General features: G+C 37.6%; 1 protein-coding gene across 1 annotated transcript; it reads left to right on the forward strand.

Annotated features, from left to right (window-relative positions):
• LOC126830065 (uncharacterized) lies at positions 1 to 27,592 on the forward strand. The gene is made up of 5 exons (XM_050560280.2): positions 1 to 119; positions 17,535 to 17,585; positions 19,282 to 19,462; positions 22,944 to 23,067; positions 24,518 to 27,592. Exons 3-5 carry the CDS (start codon positions 19,309 to 19,311, stop codon positions 25,470 to 25,472), a joined length of 1,233 nt encoding a protein of 410 aa, XP_050416237.1. The 5' UTR covers positions 1 to 119; positions 17,535 to 17,585; positions 19,282 to 19,308; the 3' UTR covers positions 25,473 to 27,592.

Consider the following 27,592-nt stretch of genomic DNA (forward strand, 5'->3'; position numbering starts at 1 on the left):
TTGGAAGGACATTCTGGGGATCTTACTTAATTGGCCTGACACTACTAATGCGACAGACATTTGTTGGTACAGGCGCAAAGCTTTTTTACAGTGTATGTGGAAATTCGTGTCAAGTAGATGTAAGTTACAATAATATTCATCTTGGTCATTGTTTGTTATTTAAGGCCCAGGGTCAAGGCCGTATTTAAAGGCTCAATACCACTCTTGTTGTAACTGAATAATATGTCCCAATCTTTATTCTGGTCAACAAATTGTACTCTTTTAGAATATTTCAATTAATTGATGATACAAATTTCATCTTGACACACCTTATTTAAAAATTTTGAAAAATTCAACATAATGGTTTGAAACGTCTAACGTAAACCTTTTCAAATGAAACTTCGATTTAAAAATAATTTTGAACCCCCTGGACAAGTAAAATAGGATTGAATGGATAATTTACACAACAGGTAGGACACTAACACATCTAGTACTTAGAATAAGGCTATTTTTTTATTTTCTGGGGCTGTCAATACAGCAAGAGTGTTATTGTCCCTTTAAACTTCAACAGGGTCAGAAGAAAGGTAAAAAAACAAAATATTTTGCCCGGCAACACTATATTTTTATTTCGAATCTAGCCATATCGACGGCCTGATTTCTTTTACACCAACCATCATACCAGATATATTTGAAATAATTTAAAATAGTATAGTCCTTTCCTTTTTGGACCTTGGGTTTTGGCTGTTGACTTAAGGCATGCTCCCGAAAAAACTGCCAGAGAAAAGGTCCGACATATTAAATTGTGCTTTATTCATTCAGATGATTTAAGATAAGCATTAGGTAAATCAATTTTAAGATAAAATCATAACTTCATAATATAATATCATAACAAAATACATGGTCCTCTTTGTATTCAACATATTTTTTTTCAAACTACAAAAAGAAAATATGCATGAAATTACATCAAATATACAGCATAAATTAGTGTTGAATGGTTAGTACGTATATCATAAAGTCTGTCATTGAGTCAACTGGCGTATTTTCGATTCCCCGGTTGTACGTGACAAGGAGTAGGGTCGCCTGTCCAACCTCGTGGGTTTTCTCCGGGTCCTCCGCTTTCCTGCCACTGCCAAAGACCCCTACGCGCAAGCGAATTATGGAAATAAAATTTACACAACAGGTAGGACACTAACACATCTAGTACTTAGAATAAGGCTATTTTTTATTTTCTGGGGCTGTCAATACAGCAAGAGTGTTATTGTCCCTTAAACTTCAACAGGGTCAGAAGAAAGGTAAAAAAACAAAATATTTTGCCAGCAAAACCCTATATTTTTATTTCGAATCTAGCCATATCGACGGCCTGATTTCTTTTACACCAACCATCATACCAGATATATTTGAAATATTTTAAAATAGTATAGTCCTTTCCTTTTTGGACCTTGGGTTTTGGCTGTTGACTATTGGCATGCTCCCGAAAAAACTGCCAGAGAAAAGGTCCGACATATTAAATTGTGCTTTATTCATTCAGATGATTTAAGATAAGCATTAGGTAAATCAATTTTAAGATAAAATCATAACTTCATAATATAATGTCATAACAAAGTACATGGTCCTCTTTGTATTCAACATATTTTTTTTCAAACTACAAAAAGAAAATATGCATGAAATTACATCAAATATACAGCATAAATTAGTGTTGAATGGTTAGTACGTATATCATAAAGTCTGTCATTGAGTCAACTGGCGTATTTTCGATTCCCCGGTTGTACGTGACAAGGAGTAGGGTCGCCTGTCCAACCTCGTGGGTTTTCTCTGGGTCCTCCGGTTTCCTGCCACTGCCAAAGAGCCCTACGCGCAAGCGAATTATGGAAAAAAAATTGAACCATTATATGTTAGTCCCTAAATGACCTAGTTTGTGTCGAGTGAACGTTAAACCCCATTTCTCTCTCTCACACACAAAAAGAAATTACACTGTATAGCTGAAATTACATCAAATATACAGCATAAATTAGTGATAATAGTTTTTTCAAACTACAAAAAGAATATATACATGAAATAACATCAAATATACAGCATAAATAATTATTGTTTACTTTCAAATAAAAGTGATGAATATTTTTTTCGAACTACAAAAAGAAATTATAGCTGAATTTACATCAAATATACAGTAGCATAAATTAGTGTTTACACGTACTTTCATATAAAAGTGATAAATATTTTTTTCAAACTACAAACTAAAGAAAATATAGATGAAATTACATCAAATATACGGCATAAATTAATGTTTACTTTCATATAAAAATGATAGTCTTTATCAAACTACAAAAAGAAAATATAGATGAAATTACAACAAATACACAGCATAAATTAATGTTTACTTTCATATAAAAGTGATAAATAGTGGGGGGTTTTCAAACTACAAAAAGAAAATATAGATGAAATTACATCAAATGTACAGCATAAATTAATGTTTACAAAAGTGATAAATTAGTGGGATTTTTTTTTTAAACTACAAAAAGAAAATATAGATGAAATTACATCAAATATATAGCATAAATTAATGTTTACTTTCATGTAAAAATGATAGATAGTGATCTAGTTCTACAATATTATATTGGTATACTTTGAGCAATTGGACGGTGCAAGGGATGAGGTCAGTGACGTGCAGAGGTTGTGCAAAACGTATTATTCAAATTACAGATGCATTATGTAAGATTTAGACCAAGAGGTGACCATTCTTGCTATAATAGTTTAAAAATAGATGCATGTAATGCTAAATAAACTTTATTGAAAAATAATTATCGTATTCTGAGCAAAGTTATCACTGTTTGAAGTTTTGACAAGATGTGTCATGGACTGTAATATTATCGTAACAAAATGGTACTTAGACTTAGACTTGATTCGCCATTTTTAAAATAAATCATTAAATAGCGATCGTATTTTAATCTATTTAAATCTCCGCTATTCGAGGGTCTAGATTGTTGATTATAGATTTGTCATGTGAATAAAGAATCGTCACCATGGTAACCACTAGCGTCAACTGAGATTAGATAACAAATCATAACGAGTATAATAATAACTGGGATTATACGAGCCATTGAGGCATCTGAATAGCGACCAGCAGAATATTTTGGCCATGATATGTGTTACTCTTGATGCCAGACTATAATAACAGTAAGTATATCTCCTTATCCTGTAAATCTTACTTTAAAATATTACCTCATTCAAACGCTATCGACAAATCACAATCACATTCCGGTTAATCGGGATGGTATTTTAAAATATTAGCGCCAAACGCTATCGGCAAATCATATTTCGGTTATTCGTTGTGGCATTTTATAAAATTAGCGCGGATGGGCTCTTGAGGGGGGGGGGGGGGTCTCGTGTGGTCCACCTCCTAGAATATTTCGAAATATTTGGGTGTCAGTGGTGATTTACTTCGCGTAATCTAGACCCGAATATAACATTCAATTTCATCAGCTACCAACAAAAATCTCAAATGTAAACGTTTCACAGAAACATAATAAGTGAATTTAAACGTTCCACAGAAACATAATAAGTGAATTTGTAATTATGTTATTTAGTAGGGAGGGGCGGGGGCGTGGGCACAATTTATGGAATTATTTCATCACCACATCATATTCTTGTGAGAAAGTATGTTGATCCTACAGAATGAGCAAAGTACAACGCTATTTCACCCTTAAATTTAATGGGCTCTTCCATTAAAAGGCAACAATGATTGGATAATTGCTCGATAGTTTCCGCCAAATAGTGAAAATTACCGAAGTAATCACGTGTAATTACGTGCATGTTTTTGTTTATACATCGCCATTTTGGACTATTGAATTGAAAGCAAAAACAAAATGGATAGTAATACGAAGTCAGACGAATAATCAATCCTTTTTAGCCAACATATTGACGATGGAATAGATTTGAATGCAAATATCGACGAGGATCTATCCAAAGCCTGCAGAAAATTTGGACCAAAAGGCATTCTTTTCCAAGAATTCTGACAGTAAACCATGATTGAAGGTTTTCGGTATGTTCAGAGAAGGATTTGACCGACTGTTTTAAGTGGACTGTACCCAAAAATACTTTACAAAGGAACTCTTGGGCGATAAATACTTTCAAGTCTTGTAGTGTGTGGAGAAATAATCGCAATGTGGACGAAAAGAAAATTCTGACATGTCTTAGACATGGATAACCGATCTAAATACATGTATATCGATAAGTACGCCGTCTATTTCGGCCCGGGATGTTACAAACTGTACCATAACAATTTTTAATTGTCAAAAGAATAAAAATTTAATTCTGTGTTCTTTGTTTTATTTCGATCATCTATGTCATCAGCGGTTGATATGAGCCGAATATATCGACCTGAGATGACGTCATATGGACATCAAAGAAAAAACTACCGCCAGTTGTATATATATATTGGGTTAATCTTGTGGCTACCTTTATTGACTGAAAGAGACTTTCCGTGTTACAAACGATGGTTCAAGGCGTGCCCCTCAGCTGAAATAGCCCAGCCTATACCAAGCCTAGAAATAAGGCACCTGTCACAGACAATGTCACTTACGTTTTCAAGCTTTGTCCGACACGATCCCTCTAGTGCCTGTCATTTTGTGACAGATTTGTTATTTATCAGTGTTTTATCGATTTTATTAAAACATGTCACCACAAAGTTCAAAATGTCAGATTGTGGTTCCGTTTTGATTTAGGAATAATTATTAACAAAAATCGTCCGGTTACCAACTACTATCGCAGGTCTAAATATTACCCCCACCAACCCTACAAGAAACACTGATGTATTTAAGAATTTTTCATAAAAAAAACCCAAGATAGGAAATTTGATTTGGTATGTTGGACTGGATGATCGAGTCTATAAAGATGGGTGCGGACTAGGGTTATTAGACACTGATAGGACATCTTCGCCTGGAAGATGTTTCATTTCGATATCACCGTTTTCTATAGAACTACGTTTAGGGACAGTTCCGTTCATATGGGACACTGTATTTCTTTGTTCATACGTCAATGTTTTTTGTTTGTTAAAATAACAACTTAAATACGCTACCCCAACAATTATTACACTTGCTCCAACTATTACACAGACTACTATAATAGACAGTTGTCCCTCTTCACTTAAACCTTCTTTATGTCTTTCTGTTCCTGTGCTGGGAATTACTGAAGGAATTCCTGAAGATGTTGGATTATTCGTTGAATAAGTTGACAGTGTAGTCGTATTTGTTGAGTTGTCCGTATCTGGAGATGTAGAATAATTCGGTGTAGAAGTTGTCGAATTTATGGAAGGTTTGCTGTTTGACACTGTATCTGGAGATGTAGAATAATTCGGTGTAGAAGTTGTCGAATTTATGGAAGATTTGCTGTTTGACACTGTATTCGTGTTTGTTGAATTGTTCGTAGTTATCGGCGTTGTCTGCGTTGAAGACGACGAATCACCATTTATAAAACAAATGCATAGGCCTACCAGCAACAAAGACACGGACATATACGAGTACGTCATAATTACAGAAATAAGTTTACCTCTATGAAACTTCAGAGATAATGGTCCATCAACGTACGGAATAATTCAACACGTTTAAATATACTTTACCGATACCTTCAATTGTTGATCCACTCATTGAATTCACACATTAAAATCAAAATTTTTATATAGCTTGTGTCATGGTTTATTGGAACAATTCATTAGTAATATAAACACGTTTAACACCTACAATATAGTATCCGATATATACGAATGGACGTCCTTCGTGTTAATGCTAGCCGCTTCCAAATTTGTCACGAATTACGCAATACGTTTAATATAAAAATGGATTCCCTTGTTTACGAAGTATAGTCCCATAGATCCTTTGTGTACGAACATTTTAAATGAAATAAACTCCCATTGATCTTAAAGGTATCTTATTTTGAAATATCACCAACATAACTTGAAAGATTAAATTGCGCACTACCTACATTTCGAAGCCTTTATCTAGCAATTGGTACGAAATAACTCACGTGAAGGCATATGTCTCAATCAGTTATTTACTTAAGACGTCACTGTCGATTAAAGTGAATTCACTTCTCGGTCATAAAAATATTTCAGTGAATAATATCCCAGAAAATGCGCCTGGCAGTAACTATGTGTAATCAGTCTTCTAATCACCCACTCGTTACATAACTAATTTACTAGGAAGTTATTTTATCTGTAATGGGCGAAGGTCTAGCTAAAACATTATCAGGACATCCGCGATAAAATAAATAAAGGGACATTTGGCACATGTGCAAGTAACAATGTCTAGTCGTTTGGATGGAAAGTGCCTTTTCTCAGACTCAAATATGTCCGTTCCCAACCCGTTGTAGGGATCCCAAATGACTCAAACCATCGACTCAAACACACCCGTCTGGGAAATAGCTCTTGGAATGGCTACAGATACAAGGAAATGACGGATAATTTTCTTGGGGACCCCCCCCCCCCCCCACACAGCGGCGTGCCCCGTCTTCGCGGTCAATGCCTTCATTTTGCAGCGCCCCCCCCCTTTTCAAAATTCCTAGATCCGCCCCTGTAAAATGGTGTTTTAAGTCCTACTTTTCTTCTAGGACTGGTCTAATAAAGATGGGGAAAATTCCAGGTATGTGTCCACGTTGGAATATATTAAACAACCCTTGACAGTTGGAATTCGAAGTCAAATGAAATGAAATGGGATTTAACGTCCTATTGTTCCGCTTCGATTGGGCTAATGAAGACGGATATGAATGTGATATGACGTACATTTTGCCCGGACAGGGGCACTAAAGCCTACTCTTATATCGAATTCTAACTGCCAAGGGATCTTTTACGTGCACCCCTATGTATACACGGATTCAGAAGAAGACGTTAAAAATTTAAGTAACAAACGACGGATGACAGACTGCAAAGAGAGGTGTAAGGCGCGTGTCCAGCTTTCTACAATTAGCTCCAGAGGGGGATAACTCGGGTCATATTTTTATACGCCCACATTTTCATGTGGACGAATATGGTCGTCGCCCCTGTCCGTCCGTCCGTCACTCCGCCCACAATTGTTTGTGAACAGTCTACAGGTCACAATTTTTATCCGATTTCAATGAAACTTGAAATATAGGTTTATCACCCTAAGATCTCGGTTCCTGTCGATATTGGCATCTATCGGACCGTAACTTCATGTATTATGGCCCCTGATTGCACGAAAAATCACGTTTTTGGCTTGTGAACACTGTAGAGGTCACAATTTTTATCCGATTTTGTTGAAACTTGAAATGTAAGTTTATAACCCAAAGATCGCGGTTCCTTACGATATTCGCGCATATCGGACCGTAACTTCCTGAATTATGGCCCCTGATTGTACGTAAAAACGCGTTTTTTGGCTTGTGGACCCTATAGAGGTCATAATTTTTATCCGATTTAAAAAAACCGTATTACTATATCACCGTTAAACCCTACGGATGGTCGAGTTCGAATTTCGTGAAAATCGGCCCAAAACTGACAGACAAAATGGCCGCCGTTCGTTCTCAAATAGCGTAAAAATATGGTATATCAAGGTTGTTGACCCTATAGAGGTCACAATTTTTATCCGATTTTGTTGAAACTTGAAATGTAAGTTTATAACCCAAAGATCTTGGTTCCTGTCGATATTCGCGCATATCGGACCGTAACTTCCTGAATTATAGCCCCTGATTGTACGAAAAATCACGTTTTTAGCTTGTGGAGCCTATAGAGGTCATAATTTTTATCCGATTTAAAAAAAAAACGTATTATTATATCACCGTTACACCCTAAGGACGACTGAGTTCGAATTTCGTGAAAATTGGCCCAAAACCTACAGACAAAATGGCCGCCCCTCGTTCTCTAATAGCGTAAAAATATGGTATATCAAGGTTGTGGACCCTATAGAGGTCACAATTTTTATCCGATTTTGTTGAAACTTGAAATGTAAGTTTATAACTCACAGATCTTGGTTCCTGTCGATATTTGCGCATATCGAATTGTAATTTCCTGAATTATGGCCCTTGATTGTAGGAAAAATCACTTTCGTTTAGCTTGTTTTCTATCCATCTCTCGAAAATGTGGGCGAAGCATGCAGTCGCGGTATTGGCCACACTCCACTCTAATCCTATACATGTATGCACCTTAATGTGCAGAAATATTGCTTCAGATCATCTGATTCGTGGGTAATCCGCTTGCGCTCGCGTCAAACATGATGTTGTCTCCACCCCGGATCCCCCTCTGCTCAAATTTCCTTTTGACAAGTTTTGGGCCATGGGTCCCATTGGCTAAACAAATTAAAGATGCCTTACTATAAGAGGTAAATATGCCTCTTGCAGGTCTTTATTTTGGCCTCGAATGTTATATAAAGTTTGTTATCGTAACAGCGGTACTTGTTATTACCGGCATAGCATCGATTCGCCATTTTAGATTAAAACATTAAATGTCTAAATAATATAAACTATTATTTAGACATCATTTACAGGGCAAGCCTTGGCCCTCTGATGGCGAAAATTTAAATGCCAAAATGGATTGAAATACAATCGCCATTTAATGTTTGAATCGAGGCTAAATCGGAAATAACAAGTACCGTTGTTACGATAATAAACAATCTATGCTAGATCTTGCCAAAACTTCAAACAGTGATAACTAATATAGCAAGAACGGTCATCTCTTTTATCTAAATGTTACATAATGAACCTTTATCTAAATTTTACATAAATGAACCTTTAATAGAACTTTTATTTTTGTACAAATCAACTCGACGACTTTTCCTATTAATATGCATGATGACCTCATAGATACTGGAGATAGTGTGCTTACTGATAAAGAGGCCTATGTATTTTTAGATTATAATAAATAAATATATTGATTCTGATCTAACAAATAGAAATGTCAAATCTCTTGTCTGATCATTTCTAACATCAAAAGTTACCAGGGACTATATAGACATTTTGAATTAAACATCCATTATGCAAGAGCTAAATTTGCCTATTGCAGGCCTTTCTTTGGGCCTGACATGTTATCTAAATTATTAATTAGACATTAATTAACAAAACAAGACCATAATCAACTCTCGATGGCATCGAATATTCGAGATTTTAACTGGATTAACACGGTTCGCCATTTAAAAATGGGAAAGCGAGGCTAAATCTCGAATATACCAGTGCCCTGGTTACCACAAGGACAGCTGTCTAGTCGTTCGGATGGGACGAAAAGCCGAGGTCCCGTGTATACATTGGCGTGCACGTAAAAGATCCCTTGGCAGTTGGAATCGATATAAGAGAAGGCCGTAGCGCCGCTGGCCGGGCAAAATTTCCCTCATAGCACACTCTATGGCGTATGCCCGTCTTCATTAGCAAAAACAGTAGGACGTTAAACCCCATTTCACGAATTTCGTGAAAATCGGACCAAAATTGCCAGACAAAATGGCCGCCCCTCGTACGCAAATAATGTAAAAAAAATATATGGTATATCAAAGTCATAATTTTGATCCAATTTTGATGAAACTTGAAATATATCTTTATATCCCAAAGATCGTGGTTCCTGTAGATGTTCTCTATACACCTCTTGTAAAATGTGGGCGTATCCTGTCTGGCAGCCGCTGTTGTTTGTTTTTCGATTACAGCCATAATCGGGGTGAGTGTGACCCATGACAACTACACATGGCGATTTGTGAATACATGTATATAGGCTACATTCTTGCACATGGCCAGCCGATCCATGTTTATTGATAGCACGGTTCGGTTAAAGGGGCATTATGTAAGATTAGATAAGAGCTGACAGTTCTCGCTATAATAGTTACAAAATAGATAATGAAAAGGGAATATCTTAAAATTTCAGTCAAATTACTTCACTCTGAGCCCAATTATCGCTTGGTGCGTGTAGAACGGCAGGGAGAGAGAGAGAGAGAGAGAGATGGGGTTTAACGTCCAATCGACACAAACTAGGTCATTTCGGGACTAACATATGGTTTAATTTTATTTACATAATTCGCTTGCGTGTAGGGGTCTTTAGCAGTTGGAGGAAACCGGAGGACCCGGAGAAAACCCAACGAGGTTGGACAGGCGACCCTACTCCTTGTCACGTACCACCGGGGATTCGAAACCACGCCAGTCGACTCAATGACAGACTTTATGATACAGCGCGCGCACGCTAACCATTCAGCCATCCAACCCCGTTAAACCTTATTTCATTCCGTCTCAGATTGAAATTCGCACCACAGTTGAATTAAAATGATGACTTGGCTAATAGACAAAGCATCAATTATTACATTTCGTACAAAGCATATCAGGATTTTCGAAATAGAGTGGGTAAACCAAACCCTGGGACTTTTTCTTGCGGTTTTACACAGAAACAGACATACATGTATAAGAAAAAAAAAGACCGTCGACCGAACCTAACCAACTAAATTTATTCTAGCTCTTTGAAGCTTGATATAAAAAATCAAACGTTTTACGTTTTTATATAATAAAGGACATGTTGATTTAACCTTCTAAGTTTGATAAGAAAAAAATATATAATATATATTAGCAAAGCAGCAGTATAAGTTAATTGCATATTTCTTGTATCCCAACAGGCCGAGCAAAAAAAAAAGCAAAATTAAACTTCTTTGAAATTTGACATTTATTAAAACTTTAACAGATTTGAATCATAATTATCTGCTGTTCAACGGTTGTTGATGATTAACCGTAAAATGGATTGTTTATTATCGTAACAACGGTAATAATGACAATCGAGGCTACAATGTTATTAAAATGCTGTTTTCTTGGCTCAAAGTGAAGTAATTTAACTGATATTTTCAGCATATTCCCTTTACAATATCAACTTTTTAACTATTATAGCGAGAACTGACAGATCTTTATCCAATCTTCCATAATACCACTTTAAATAATAAATATTAACCGATCGTTTTGACTAAATGTTGTGATTTACTTTTAAACATACATTATGCAAGAGCTAAATCTGCCTATTGCAGGTCTTTCTTTGGTCCTGAAATGTTGTCTATATAGTAAGTGCAGGGGGGCTGCACCACACAAAATTTTAATTAAAAACAAATACACGGACAGGATATCATACTCAGGAAAACACAAACATACAGACAATTCAAAAAAGTGAATGGATCCGGGGGCTAGCCGTAAGCGTCCACTGCGCTGTACAGTCAAATTTGAAAACAATCAGGAATACAACAAAAAGAACCCATTGTGTAATGACAGCATTAATTAGACATTAATTAACTTATCCAGACCATAATCAACTCTCGATGTCATCGCTAGCCTGCGAAATTTATTGGATTAGGATCCGATTTGCTGCTCGACTTTCATTCATGATTAAATCAAGAAATTGATAATCGAAACTATGTTGGGGTTTTTTCGTACCGACTTTAGTAATGATGATCGAGGCTAGACCGAAAATTCAATCGCTCAATTCCCGGTTCAGAGTGGATCAATTTGACTGAAATTTTCAGCAAATTCCCTTTACATTATTTAGTTTTTAACTATTATAGTGAATCGTGACATCAATGCGCGTATGAATGAACTCGCCGCGGTGGTAGTATGAAGTTAATGAGAGTATTAACATTATGATTTTAATGGAGGCATGAAGGAGCCACGGTGACTAAGTGAGTAAGACATTGGCTCGCTAGTTCATCGGGATTTTCCGCGTGGTTTTCCCTTGTCAGTGGTGCAAGACGGAGGGCCTGACAAAGACAGCTGTCTAGCAACGCCGGATTAACCATGGGGCACCATGGGGCCCAGGCCCCAGGGCTCGCCACATTAGAGGGCCCCTCCACAAAAATCTCAATTGCGCCCCTAGAGCATGGTCGGACCGAGGACTCCAACGGCCGGTGACCTAGTGACGGGGCCCCTCCGATGCTCCGAGATGTTTTCTGAGTGGATCGCCGGAATTCAACGCTATTTACAGGCGAATTGTCAAATTCTAATGAGAGTACTGCCTTGTACGTGGTTGGATCTTGCAGGCGAGTGTGCCTTGGCAAATTTCCCGGAAACTTGAAGATTTGAAAAATAAACGCTTTTTGTGGCTTTATCTGGTGTGACACATGGTCTTTTATTGTCGTGAGATCTTCTTTCGGACCGAACATCGTCTAACTCGAATTATCGTATAACTCAAACAAATTACCCGTCCCCATCATTTCGAGTAGCGCGAATTTTGCCTCCGATTGACGTACGATTGTATATAAGCTGTAGTTGTTGTTGTTGTTGTTGATATTTGTTGTGGGTATAAGCTGAATTTGATGAGATGCACATCATGATCACACGAAATATTCAGATTTCTTGATTAAATCTCGTATTACCATTTGGTACTACAGTGTTAGACATTCGTCAAAAATCGAGTCCGGCTTGGTCGTAACGTTACGGCCTCCATTCATCAATTCATCGTGGGCGATATAATACGATTCCGAATCAAGTGACCCCGTTATTTATCACTGAGCGACTTCAAAATTAGGTCTGATGTAGCTCTGCTCACTTATAGTGGCGGATTTAACGGGCTCAATGGGCCCCAGCCCCCTCCTCTAGAAATGCCATCATTTCATAGCACTCGCATGGATTGGTCCACTGAAATAACGCCAGAATGCGCTAATTTTGTGGCAGAATTTTATTTTTTTCTGGGGGAGGTACTTCTAATTATGGCTCCGACACAAGTGTCTGAAATGCCAGGAAATCATCCGGCCTCCAATTTCTGAAAATTTCGGGTCTACGCGCCATCGGCGCTCGCGGTCGGTGATCGGGGGTCCCCACATGTTCCAGGCCCAAGCGCCCCCACCATGGTTAATCCGGCGTTGCTGTCTAGTCGTTCGGATGGGAGAAAACTAGGTCCCGTGTAAACATTGGCGTAGGTAGGCCCTACACGTAAAAGATCGCTTGGCAGTTGGAATTCGATATAAGTTATAAGATCAGTAGGAGGTAGTGCCGCTCTCCGGGCAAAACTTCCTTCATCATACTAATCATAGCACACTGCATGGCGTATGCTCGTCTTCATTGGCCCAGTCGGAGCAGAACAGTAGCCTAGTCAGTAGGACGTTAAACCCCATTTCATTTGGAGCCTAATTTGGAGGCATGAAAATAACGAACGATATTAATAATAATTGGAGCATGACATGAATACGTGCCGACTCTGTAAGTAACATTGGCCTAGCCTTTCGATAAATCAGTGTATGGCGATCTTGAAATAAATTACTCACAGGCTTCTGGAGTGGTTGCTATCTTGTAATTTAATACGTTGTAAACATGAAAGCTATCTTGCAATAACATGATAATCAGAATTTTTTTCATTTCATTTCTAATGGTCTTCAGTAGTCTACCGTTACTAAAGTAACCACGTACATGTGTGGTAGAAAGCGGTCAGCAAGGGATGAGAACACTGATCTGTATCAGTGGATGGGCATCAAAGTTAGTGGTCCGTCTCCAGATTCATTATTAGCTCATGCTCTCGCAACTAGCAAAGAACTTTCCAAAGTTGGACAGTCACGGTTTAGCACTGTCACTGAACTATGTCAACTCATGAACGTGCCCTTAATAAACACTTCATGTTATAAATTTTCGACATTTAAGACCAATTTGAAAAAGTTGCTGGTCAAATGTCATAAAGAAACTTGGCTCAAGCGATCGTTTTGACTAAATGTTGTGATTTACTTTTAAACATACATTATGCAAGAGCTAAATCTGCCTATTGCAGGTCTTTTTTTGGTCCTGAAATGTTGTCTATATAGTAAGTGCAGGGGGGCTGCACCACACAAAATTTTACATAAAAACAAATACACGGACAGGATATCATACTCAGGAAAACACAAACATACAGACAATTCAAAAAAGTGAATGGATCCGGAGGCTAGCCGTAAGCGTCCACTGCGCTGTACAGTCAAATTTGAAAACAATCAGGAATACAACAAAAAGAACCCATTGTGTAATGACAGCATTAATTAGACATTAATTTACTTATCCAGACCATAATCAACTCTCGATGTCATCGCTAGCCTGCGAAATTTATTGGATTAGGATCCGATTTGCTGCTCGACTTTCATTCATGATTAAATCAAGAAATTGATAATCGAAACTATGTTGGGGTTTTTTCGTACCGACTTTAGTAATGATGATCGAGGCTAGACCGAAAATTCAATCGCTCAATTCCCGGTTCAGAGTGGATCAATTTGACTGAAATTTTCAGCAAATTCCCTTTACATTATTTAGTTTTTAACTATTATAGTGAAAACTGCCAGCTCTTTATCTAATCTCCCAGAATGTATCTTACTGTATTGTGATGCCTTGAGATTATATATACAATTAATACTGGGCTTGATTTTATACACCATGGCTAATGAGGAACTTTGGATAAAATATTCTCCCAAATCGACGAACTTATGGCGAATAGGATTAGAACGCCATAAACTGTCCAAGAAAAAAAAAAGCCCTTGTTTGATCTTACAAAGTGGCGAATTGGGGCGAATGTGAACCGTACCATTTTATTTTTTTTCGTACGAAATACCGAATGAGACTTTGACCTTTATAAAAGTGAGGGTATCACAAGTAACAAATAAACTGGTTAGGTTATGGTAGTTAGTGTCCTGATGTATTTGTATTCAATATTAAATCACAAATAAATGGTTTTATTTGATGCCCACAGAAATAAGAACAGAGCACAAATTTCAACGCAATTTATTCTAAAAATTTAGGAAACTCAGATTTGTCGGTTCGCGAGAAACGTGACGATATTCGGCCTTTTTTGTTTTCGTGTGTTTTGACTTTGCACAGTTTTTAACTTTCTGATGAAATGAAAAAAAAAATCGCTAATCTCGGCAACTTCTGTAGACAACAAAAACTGTGTAGAGTCAACACAAACTAAAACAAAAACGGCCAAAAATCAAAATTTAAAGAAATTTTCCGAAAAATATAAATAGCGTTCTGTGGCTTTAAGGAGAGCATGAAATTGATGAATCGTGACATCAATGCGCGTATGAATGAAGTCGCCGCGGTGGTAGTATGAAGTTAATGAGAGTATTAACATTATGATTTTAATGGAGGCACGAAGGAGCCACGGTGACTAAGTGAGTAAGACATTGGCTCGCTAGTTCATCGGGATTTTCCGCGTGGTTTTTCCTTGTCAGTGGTGCAAGACGGAGGGCCTGACAAAGACAGCTGTCTAGCAACGCCGGATTAACCACGGGGCACCATGGGGCCCAGGCCCCAGGGCTCGCCACATTAGAGGGCCCCCCATTTCGAGTAGCGCGAATTTTGCCTCCGATTGACGTACGATTGTATATAAGCTGTAGTTGTTGTTGTTGTTGTTGATATTTGTTGTGGGTATAAGCTGAATTTGATGAGATGCACATCATGATCACACGAAATATTCAGATTTCTTGATTAAATCTCGTATTACCATTTGGTACTACAGTGTTAGACGTTCGTCAAAATTCGAGTCCGGCTTGGTCGTAACGTTACGGCCTCCATTCATCAATTCATCGTGGGCGATATAATACGATTCCGAATCAAGTGACCCCGTTATTTATCACTGAGCGACTTCAAAATTAGGTCTGATGTAGCTCTGCTCACTTACAGTGGCGGATTTAACGGGCTCAATGGGCCCCAGCCCCCTCCTCTAGAAATGCCATCATTTCATAGCACTCGCATGGATTGGTCCACTGAAATAACGCCAGAATGCGCTAATTTTGTGGCAGAATTTTATTTTTTTCTGGGGGAGGTACTTCTAATTATGGCTCCGACACAAGTGTCTGAAATGCCAGGAAATCACGTTTCCGGCCTCCAATTTCTGAAAATTTCGGGGCTTCGCGCCATCGGCGCTCGCGGTCGGTGATCAGGGGTCCCCACATGTTCCAGGCCCAAGCGCCCCCACCATGGTTAATCCGGCGTTGCTGTCTAGTCGTTCGGATGGGAGAAAACTAGGTCCCGTGTAAACATTGGCGTAGGTAGGCCCTACACGTAAAAGATCGTTTGGCAGTTGGAATTCGATATAAGTTATAAGATCAGTAGGAGGTAGTGCCGCTCTCCGGGCAAAACTTCCTTCATCATACTAATCATAGCACACTGCTTGGCGTATGCTCGTCTTCATTGGCCCAGTCGGAGCAGAACAGTAGCCTAGTCAGTAGGACGTTAAACCCCATTTCATTTGGAGCCTAATTTGGAGGCATGAAAATAACGAACGATATTAATAATAATTGGAGCATGACATGAATAAGTGCCGACTCTGTAAGTAACATTGGCCTAGCCTTTCGATAAATCAGTGTATGGCGATCTTGAAATAAATTACTCACAGGCTTCTGGAGTGGTAGCTATCTTGTAATTTACGTTGTAAACATGAAAGCTATCTTGCAATAACATGATAATCAGAATTTTTTTCATTTGATTGACTCTAATGGTCTTCCGTAGTCTACCGTTACTAAAGTAACCACGTACATGTGTGGTAGAAAGCGGTCAGCAAGGGATAAGAACACTGATCTGTATCAGTGGATGGGCATCAAAGTTAGTGGTCCGTCTCCAGATTCATTATTAGCTCATGCTCTCGCAACTAGCAAAGAACTTTCCAAAGTTGGACAGTCACGGTTCAGCACTGTCACTGAACTATGTCAACTCATGAACGTGCCCTTAATAAACACTTCATGTTATAAATTTTCGACATTTAAGACCAATTTGAAAAAGTTGCTGGTCAAATGTCATAAAGAAACTTGGCTCAAGCAAAGGGAATCATTGCATACTGGGAAACTAGATTTATATGTCCAACTAACTTTGGATATGAGAATTACTTATCCTTGAGGAAATATGGATTCCGAAGGGATATCACCAAGCTCAAAATATCCTCACATAGGCTCAAAATAGAAACGGGCAGGTATATAGGTTTAAATCGTGAATCACGCCTCTGAGAAAAATGCCTGTCAGGGAAAGTTGAAAACGAAGTGCATTTTTTAATTGATTGTGCACATCTATCAACAGACAGGAAATGTTTATTTGAGGTTATTGAAAAATCCAATACTAACTTTATCAACTTGAGTAGTCTGAACAAATATATTTGGTTACTAACTTGTGAAAATGTAGACATATTAAATGAACTTGGTCGCTTTTTGCACAAGAACTTGCCATAAGGTTATTTAATATTTTGGCTACCTTGGTTAAGCACCATACAGGGAATAATGTGTAGGCTTACATAAGAGCTAAGTGAATTTATCTCCCTTTCATGATAAATAATAATGTTCTCATGAGCCGTTTTTTATCGGCATGAAGCCTTAGTGCATAAGGTACTTATATGTGTATCTCCCCTGTTGAGAGCTATGTATACTATTATATTTTATTACTTGACTGTCATTTGGGTTTTCTCTCTTTGTTTGCTCTGTACCATGTCCCCTGTGGACCCTTGATTGGAAATAAAGCTATTATTATTATTAATATTATTATTATTATATTATTATTATTATGTTACCAATTAAAAATTCAACGACCTTGACATTGGTAATGGCAGAAGGGGAGGTAATTATAAGAGCAAAATGAGAGACGAAATATTGTTTACAAGAATTATTATTATATTATAGGTTTGTGGAAGAGGGTTTTTAACGACATCACAGAAATATAGTTAAAGCCAGGTAAATCGGTCGGCTGCTGTGAGAAATGGCATGAAAGTCATGCATAAATCAATCGCAATGATGAGTTGTTATTGTTCAAAACTTTACCAGATTATCTACATATGCAGTTAGGCGAGGCCTAAATTTTGTTTTTTAATAGATAGAAAACTGTGTCCCCGACTTTATAAATATTCCTACTAATTACAGAGCACTATCACTATCATTATGTCACTATGACTATCAAGTATACACCATGTCATTTGGATTAGGTAACGGATGGGTCTAATGTCATGAAGATGTAAGCCTATTCTGTGTTCCTAAATTTATTTGCAAAGTTTGCTTTAGGAACACCGAACATTCCTGATTTGACCCTGTCACTGACAGTTCCTCCATCCCAATAACTGCAATATGAAAATACCCCTTCCCCCCCCCCCCTATTTTGGAATCCTTACCGACTATTTTTGACTGTTCGCCAAAAGGAATCATTTTTTGCAACATCCGATAGGCCTACAATTTTATAATACGGTACCGGTAATTCAACACTATTTTCCAGTACAATTTTGCGATTTGAATCATACACAAAATATGTTTGAACTGATCATCCATTAGGAGACTCAAACATGCGCAGACCACATTTTTTTTTAATTGCAAGATTCTGTACGTGAAAAGGTGTTGGCTCACCCCCCAGCCCCCTATCTATCGGATTGTAGGCCTACACCTATGGGTTTTCTGTTTTCAACATACTGGCAATCTGCTAAAGACCCCTACGACCCAAATAATTGAAAGAAGACAAAGATATCATCAGTTATCAGGAATATTGATTAGCCTGACCGAACATAAAGTCTATTTTCCATATACCGGGAAGCCTACACATTTTCACAGCATTTCAGCACACATTTTCACAGAATACATGGAAACGTTCCCATTTCATCTACATAAAGCTGAACTTTTCGCTGGAAAACGTGTGGAAATGCTGTGAAAACATTTACGTGGAAAACAGGCTTTAATTGATCACTTCATGTACTTTATTTTAGCAAAATAATTAAAATCCAGCCATTTGATTAATCAGTGTTGATTATATTATAACTTAGTTACAGACGTGTTAAGTTTAATGATATTGGTGATAGGCCTACTCCTTACTGTAGCAACAACATTGATTAGCCTACCATGTAATCAGTCAGTGTTGATTATTTAATTTGTTATTTGGATATTATGTTTCATTAACATGACTGGCAGTAGGACATATTTAATGCATTAAAATGAAGTAAAAAACAATGTACAAAGAAAAAAAAATGAATTGAAATGAACCTGTTAATGAAACGAAACAAAGTGAATAAAACAACAAAAACAAGATACATGTAATAAATTGATGTTAGGTCCCCACTCCCCAGCCGCCTTCATCCTTGTCCACCATATATTAGTCCCTTTCACATGTCCCTAAGCTGCATCATGTAAGTGTTTTCAGTCGAAATAAGAGAAGACTGAAGAACCGATGTAAGGGCCAAAATTTCCCCATAGCACTCTGCAAGGCATATGCCTCTCCTCATGAACCTTTGTTAGTGCGGAATATAGTAGGATGTTATATTGATTTGATCGATTCAATGAAGTGATATATATTATCCATATTAGGCACTTATCTCTTTTTTTTGTTTTATTTTGGTTCAGAGGGACCCTCCCATCTCTTGCGCTCATTAACTTCTTGTTGTTTTCTTTTCAGTTTATTGTGAACTGATGAGATAATATAATGGGGAACACAAATCGTAAAAGATCCAAGATGCCTAAAGAAAGCACAACATGCAATCCAACTGGTCAATATAGAATGGTTAAACTGCCAAGATATACAAGAGCTTGGATTGTTCTCTTCTCAGGTTATGTCAAAGAATGGGAACCAATTGCTGGTTAGTATACAATTTGTAAGATTGCATCAGCGTTAGGCTTTTATTCCAGTCATATTTGTCAGTGTTGACGTACTGGCAGATAAATATTATTCCTAACATACTGAATTTGCTTCTGCGAAAGTTAATGCAGCAATGGTTTGTTCAACAAATATTGAAAGGATATGTCTAATGCTAAGGGAATAGTCTCAATGTTACATAGTGACACCTAGCTGATGCTACGGGAACAGCCTCAATGATACATCATTACACAGTCTCAATGTTACTTACTCACACATATAGCTAATGCTACATGTACAGTCTCAATGTTACATAGTGACACCTAGCTAATGGGGCCTCCCTAATTTGCATGACGAATGACAAGGGAATGACGAATGACAAGAAATTTCTAAGCAATAACTGCTCCCTTTAGGCCAATATAATTCAACTACAGTATTGAGTTTAATAACTATCGACTTAATTGGTATTTTTTGGGGTAATTAATATTTTATTTCAGTTGGATGAAACTGATCAGGGAACAGCCTGTATCACACTAGATAAGAAACCTCATCTCCCAACCTTCCGTCAGTATTTCTCAACGTTTTTAACTACGTTATCGTAGCTGGTATCAGACCTCTTCTCATACACAAAATGAATCTGTCATTCGTCTGGTGACTTGTCATTCAATTTGTCATTCGTCCGTTAAATCTGTGCCATTCGCCTGGGGATTTTTCATTCACTTGTCCATTCGTCTGGTGAACATCTGTCATTCTCTAGATCTTTGTTACTCACTTTCTCATTCCTACGGTCGGTGGATTATGTCATTCAGTTTGTCATTCTTCCGGTGAATATGTGTCATTCTCTGCCATTCGCCTGGTGATTTCTGTCATTCACTTTGTCATTCGCCTGGCGAAGTTCTGTCATCCACTTTGTCAGTCGTCTGGTGAACCTTCGTATGTCATTCACTTTGTCATTCGTGTGGTGAACCTGTGTCATTGAGTTCGTCATTCGTCTGGTGAACCTGTCATTCTGTTTGTCATTTGTGTGGTGAAACTCTGTCATTCTTTGTCATTCGTCAGGTGTACCTCTGTTATTCGTGTTGTGAATCTGTCATTCTGTTTGTCATTCGTCTGCTGGACCTCTGTCATTTTGTTTGTCATTCGTGTGGTGAATCTATGTCATTCACTTTGTCATTCGTGTGGTGAACCTGTCATTCACTTTGTCATTCGTGTGGTGAACATGTGTCATTCAGTTCGTCATTCGTCTGGTGAACCTGTCATTCTGTTTGTCATTCGTGTGGTGAAACTCTGTCATTCTTTGTCATTCGTCAGGTGTACCTCTGTCATTCGTGTGGTGAATCTGTCATTCTGGTTGTCATTCGTCTGCTTGACCTCTGTCATTTTGTTTGTCATTCGTGTGGTGAACCTATGTCATTCACTTTGTCATTTGTGTGGTGAACCTGTCATTCACTTTGTCATTCGTGTGGTGACAGAGGTACACCTGACGAATGACAAAGAATAACAGTTTCACCACACAAATGACAAACAGAATGACAGGTTCACCAGATGAATGACGAACTCAATGACACAGGTTCACCACACGAATGACAGAAGTACAGCAGACGAATGACAAAGAATGGTAGAGTTTCACCACACGAATGACTGAGGCTCGCCAGACGAATGACAAACAGAATTTTAGAGGTTCACCACACGAATGACAATCAGAATGACAGGTTCACCACACGAATGACAAAGTGAATGACATAGATTCACTACACGAATGACAAATAAAATGACAGAGGTTCACCAGACGGATAACAAAGAGAATGGCAGAGGTTCACCACACGAATGAAAAAGAGAATGACAGAGGTTCCCCAGACGAATGACAGACATAATGACAGAGGTTCCCCAGACGAATAACAGACATAATGACAGAGGATCACCATATGAATGACAGACAGAATGATAGAGGTTCACCACACGAATGACAATCAGAATGACAGGTTCACCACACGAATGACAATCAGAATGACAGGTTCACCACACGAATGACAAAGTGAATGACATAGATTCACCACACAAATGAGAAACAAAATCAAAGAGATTCACCAGATGAATGTCAAAGAGAATGACGGAGGTTCACTACCGAATGACAAAGTGAATGACATAGGTATACCACACGAATGACAAAGTGAATGCCATAGGTTCACCACACGAATGACAAACAAAATGACAGCTAGGTCCAGCAGACGAATGACAACCAGAATGACAGGTTCACCAGACGAATGACAGAGGTACACCTGACGAATGACAGAGTTTCACCACACGAATGACAAACAGAATGACAGGTTCACCAGACGAATGACGAACTCAATGACACAGGTTCACCACACGAATGACAAGGTGAATGACATACGAAGGTTCACCAGACGACTGACAAAGTGGATGACAGAACTTCGCCAGACGAATGGGAAAGTGAATGACAGAAATCACCAGGCGAATGGCAGAGAATGACACAGATTCACCGGACGAATGACAAACTGAATGACATAATCCACCGACTGTAGGAATGAGAAAGTGAGTAACAAAGATCTAGAGAATGACAGATGTTCACCAGACGAATGGACAAGTGAATGACAAATCCCCAGGCGAATGGCACAGATTTACCGGACGAATGACAAAGTGAATGACAAGTCACCAGACGAATGACAGATTCATTTTTTGTATGAGAAGAGGTCTGATACTAGCTACGATAACGTAGGTAAAAACGTTGAGAAATACTGACGGAAGGTTGGGAGATGAGGTTTCTTATCTAGTGTGATACAGGCTGTTCCCTGATCAGTTTCATCCAATTGAAATAAAATATTAATAACCCCAAAAAATACCAATTTAGTCGATAGTTATTAAACTCAATACTGTAGTTGAATTATATTGGCCTAAAGGGAGCAGTTATTGCTTAGATATTCCTTGTCATTTGTCATTCGCTTGTCATTCGTCATGCAAACAAGGGAGGCCCTAGCTAATGCTTACAAGTAGAGTCTCAATGATACATAGTGACACCTTGCTAATGATACGGGGGAACAATCTCAATGTTACATAGTGACACCTAGCTAATGCTACGGGAACAGTCTCGATGATATATAGTGACACCTTTGCTATCGATACAGGAACAGTCTCAATGTTTCATATTTACACATAACTAATGCTATGTGTACAGTGTCAATCTTATATACTCATACATGGCTAATGCTACAAGTACACTCTCAGTGTTGCATAGTAAATACTGTTACATGGGGACATTTAACTAACATTACATGTACAGGTTACATAGTTTAGTTACAGTTAACTAACATTACATGTATAGTCTCAATGTTACGTAGTGAAACACAGAAAATGCTCTGTATATATCCTCAATGTTACATAATAGCAAATGCTACATGTATAGTCTTGATGTTACATACTTGAATATTGTGCATTTATAATTGTCATAAGTTTTGTTCTTCCAGGCAATTATGGGATGGATAAATATACATATTATTGTGATGACTCGTCATGTGATCGTGAAAGTTTGTGTGTACAGTATATTAGAGTCAGTGTTAAAATATACAAAAAACTTCTAGAAATACAGAGGTATGTTTCTAGACACTTTAATACTAATGTTAACATGGATGTATATTTTATTATCATGGTCTTTGATCATTAGGGAGCCGGGTAAGACACTGGCTCGCTAGCCCGGAGGTCTCGTGTTCGATCCATGCATTGGCCGAGATAATTCATCAGGATTTTCCGACGTTGTTTCTCTTGTCAGTGGTAAAGGAAGGAGGGCCGCTCAAGGACAGCTGTCTAGTCGTTCGGATGGTGCGAAAAACCAAGGTCCTGCGTATACATTGGCGTGCACGTAAAAGATCCCTTGGCAGTTGGAATTCGATATAAGTGTAGACGATACTGCTGCTGCCCGGGCAAAATTTCTCACATATGTATGGCATATGCCCGTCTTCATTAGCCTAGTCGGAGCAGAACAGTAGGACGTTAAACCCCATTTCATTTTATTTCATTTATTCATCAGGTGCCGAGGGTGTTTCAATAGATCCTATTCTGGATTCATTAATATACCTAAACATACGTATATTAGAATGCCTATCTCACCCTGGATGATCATATTGAAGATCATTTGAGATAGGCATTATTGTTTGAAATAAAATGAAATGGGGTTTAATATCATAATTTTCTGCACCGACTGGGCTAATGAAGATAGGCATACATCATACAGTGTGGTATGAAGTAAATTTTGTCAGGACAGCCCAAAACAGGGATCAAACCCAGATATCCTGGTTATTCAGTGAGCGCCTTACTGAACTACTGGGTGCGCTTTGGATCATAAGGTCTGTCATTGAGTCTTGTTGTGGCATGGTTTTGAGTCCTCGCTTGTACGTGACATGGGGTAGGGTCGCCTGTCCAACCATGGTTTTCTCCAGGGTCCCCCGGTTTCTTCCCACTGCTCAAGACCCCCTGCGTGCAAGCAAATTATTGATATAAAATTGAACCATAGGAAGGAAGTAGCATACCTCAGAAACCAGAAGTGGTACTCCATCACTACCAGGTCTATATTACTCTCCAGTCCAAGCTACCCCTGTACTTATACACCAACCCTGAACAGATAGACAAACAAACAACAGTGACCTCCCTTTAACTACTTTTATGTTATTTATTATTTTTTTTACTCATCTCAAGTTGTGGATTGTCATCCATTTGCTCTTGGGGCAATATTAAGAGAGTATTCTTAGACAGTACTGTAAAAATCAGAAATACAAAACGAAAATGTAATGTAATTGGTTTAGAAGAAGATTGCAGAGAAATACATTATAGACAGTGAAATATTTCAATTCTAAAACCTTCTTTTATTTCTTAAAGACTTCAGGAAGCGTTCAAAATCAATTGAAAAAAATTGAAATTACTAGTACAACTTCCAGCTAATGAAAGGATAATGCACACGACCCATAGTAGGTCCATGTCTTTTGTTACCGTATGATGAAACATTGATGTTGAATTTAATGATATGTTTGCTCTCTTTTTTTTTTAGATATAAGAACAGGACATTATGTATACCATTTGGTGAAGACTTAATCTACTACATAATAAATCAGTACAAATTACGCAGTGTAGCAGCCGCTCAACGAGCCTCACTTACTCTACTTGTTTTAAACTGGACGGAAAATATGCAGAGTAAAGTCACATTCCCATTGGTTGATTTAGATAAACAAAGTGTGTTGGGAATTATTGAGGCTCCACACAAAAACATGACAGTTATTCACTGCGAGATTACTCCAGATCTCTCACATACAGCCATCTTGTTTTACTTCCATTCAGAGAGTCAGCGGACATTTTGTTACAATTTATTTCTTTTTTGTAACAAAACCATGGAAGTTGTTGAAAATTATACCTTAAATCATGAAGTGCAGCCTTACATGGCTTTCGATCCACGTTTCTGTTGGTCACGAGTAGCAATAGCTAATTACGAATGCCGAAAAGAAGGCATCAAACATGAATTAGTTTTGTTTTCATTATCCAGTGGAGAAGTTTACAAGAGAAGTAACTTGTCGTTGCCATCATTATTTGGAGGAAGTTGTTTTCACTTACTGTACAGCAGTGACGGAGCTCTGTTAATCTTACAGAAGTTAACAGAGGACAGATTTGGTGTGACGTCTTATTCTGATATATATCTCTTTAATTCTGACCAATTAATGTTGATCAAATATGTAACTGCGTCACTACCTGGACTTTTTCATATATGCATGACAAACTATGAACCAAAGTTCTCAAACTGTGGCAGCTATATGAGAATATTAGACTATAAATCAGCGAATGGTGATCGTGGAATAACCGTAAAGATATATCAGCTTCCGCGCCATTTAAATCTTATGAGTCAGTGTCGTATCGTGATATTACAGAACCTTAAAAGTAACAATTATATAAATCAGTTGCCGTTGCCAAATAGGTTGAAAGAATATCTGAATTTGTCTCCAATGTGGAACTAATTAATGTCAGAAACAGCAGAGTATAATAGAGCATGCATTTATAATAGACATAGCTGTGCATTACAGCAAAACTGTGCAATAAAAGACAATCCAATATGAGTTAATGGAAAGCTTTTTACCTTGGAATCAAGCCTGGAAATAAGGCACCTGTAGACAATGTCAGGCACAGATTCAGGCTTTGTTAGACACAAAACCTCTGGTGCCTGTCATTTTGTCCGGCACTGATTTGTCTTTATTTATTGATATTATTAATACATGTCCGGCACTAAGTTGAAAGCTCTTTACCTTGGAATCAAGCCTTGAAATAAGGCACCTGTAGACAATGTCAGGCACAGATTCAGGCTTTGTTAGACACAAAACCTCTGGTGCCTGTCATTTTGTCCGGCACTGATTTGTCTTTATTTATTGATATTATTAATACATGTCCGGCACTAAGTTGAAAATGTCAGGTGCTATTTCCAGACCTGCTTGGAATATTTCTTGTTATTGTAAACAGCAATAGATGGGGGGCCTATTAATGTGAATGACCACTGCTAGTGCTAATGGCAGAATATTAAAATATGTGATCATTGTTCTGCTCCAGACAAAGTATTTTGAATAATACACATTTAAATTTTTTTCGGAAATATTTAAAAGACTTTATGTTTTCAGTGCAGCTGTATAGGTCTTTCCTGTTTTCAATACATGAGTCAGTTTTCATTGCAAATCTGAGTATTTAAACTTGTTTTTCATAATTATAATACAACATGATCCAGCACTCTTCTTTCATCTGAACTGACTGGCAGTGAAAATGACCTCTCAATCAATTTACATGCCACACAATTTGAATTTCAAAGAATTTAACCTTAAATCACAGTAAATACAGTTAAATATCTAGTTTTTATGTGTAAAAAACACTTATCAAAATATATATAAAACAACTTGGATATTGTTAAAAATTGTTATATTCTTTGGGGAAAATATTTTTCTATTGCAACGTAAACAATATTGTTTAAAAATGGACCGACTGGCAAAGGTTTGACGAGAAAGCCCTGGTATGATCCGTTCATTATGTTTCCTTTTACATTCTTCATCAGAGCAAACCATAATGGGTTATAGTGAATGGCTAAAAACATGATGCGGGCAAGGGAATTCTAGAGTGCTGGAAATAGAAATGAAATAGAGTTTAACGTCCTACTGTTCTACACTGACTGGGCTAATGAAGCAGGCATACACCATACAGTGTTCTATGAGGGATATTTTGCCCAGACAGCTGCGCAATGACCTACTCTTATATCGAATTCCAACTGTCAAGGGTTATTTTACGTGCACGCCAAGGTGTACTGCAGTACATGGGAACTCGGTTTTTCATCCCATCCAACACTATATGTTGCCCCTTGCCAGGGCCTTCTTCATGCACCACTGACAAGGGGAAACCATGCAAGAAGATCCTGATGAATGCAGGAACATCCATGTTAGCGAGTCAACGTCTTACTCACTGAGCCACTGTTACTCCCTCTGGAAATAAATTAAATCTCAATGCAGCCTCAATTTATTTTAATAATTAAATTATGGTTTCTATTTCTATCACATTAAGAGATGTTGCTTTTGTTGTTGTCACCCCTGATGGATATTTGCCTTGACTCATGTCCTGTGCCACTTCATGTAGCACAAATTTCTTGCTTTAATATAATACAGTATTGGTGATATAGTTATATTTATGAATAGATGGTTGTTATTGTTAATGATGCAATATTTTATAGATTTATATCTAAGAATTTATTATAAAATTTTTAATATGATTATGATGTTTGTAACTTTGATAATTGGTTATAATTAATCATTGAAATAATAGTTATCATGTATATGCATATTCTTTTTTTTTTTTTTTTTCAATTTATAAACAAAACTTGATAATGTCATGGCATGCAAGATTTTATCTGAAAATACCATTCAAAATTGTGTTAAAACATATTTTTTTTTAATGGCACAACTAGCCAGTAGTTTGCATGTAAATATCTAAAAAGATGGCAAAATTGTTATTACTTTATTTGTCTAAGAGATAAAAAGATGGTGATGTAAAATCATTAGAAACAGATGTAAACTTTAAATGACCATAATTGATCGATTTTGATAAAATT

The sequence above is a fragment of the Patella vulgata genome, chromosome 8 (genome assembly GCF_932274485.2).
Source record: "Patella vulgata chromosome 8, xgPatVulg1.2, whole genome shotgun sequence".
NCBI classification, from domain to species: domain Eukaryota; kingdom Metazoa; phylum Mollusca; class Gastropoda; family Patellidae; genus Patella; species Patella vulgata.

Bases quoted from the DNA above. Each gene is read 5' to 3' on its own strand.
- LOC126830065 (XM_050560280.2), top strand. From the start codon at position 19,309: ATGGGGAACACAAATCGTAAAAGATCCAAGATGCCTAAAGAAAGCACA. The intron at 19,463-22,943 runs GTTAGTATACAA...TTGTTCTTCCAG, and splicing joins AGAATGGGAACCAATTGCTG to GCAATTATGGGATGGATAAA. The intron at 23,068-24,517 runs GTATGTTTCTAG...TTTTTTTTTTAG, and splicing joins AAACTTCTAGAAATACAGAG to ATATAAGAACAGGACATTAT.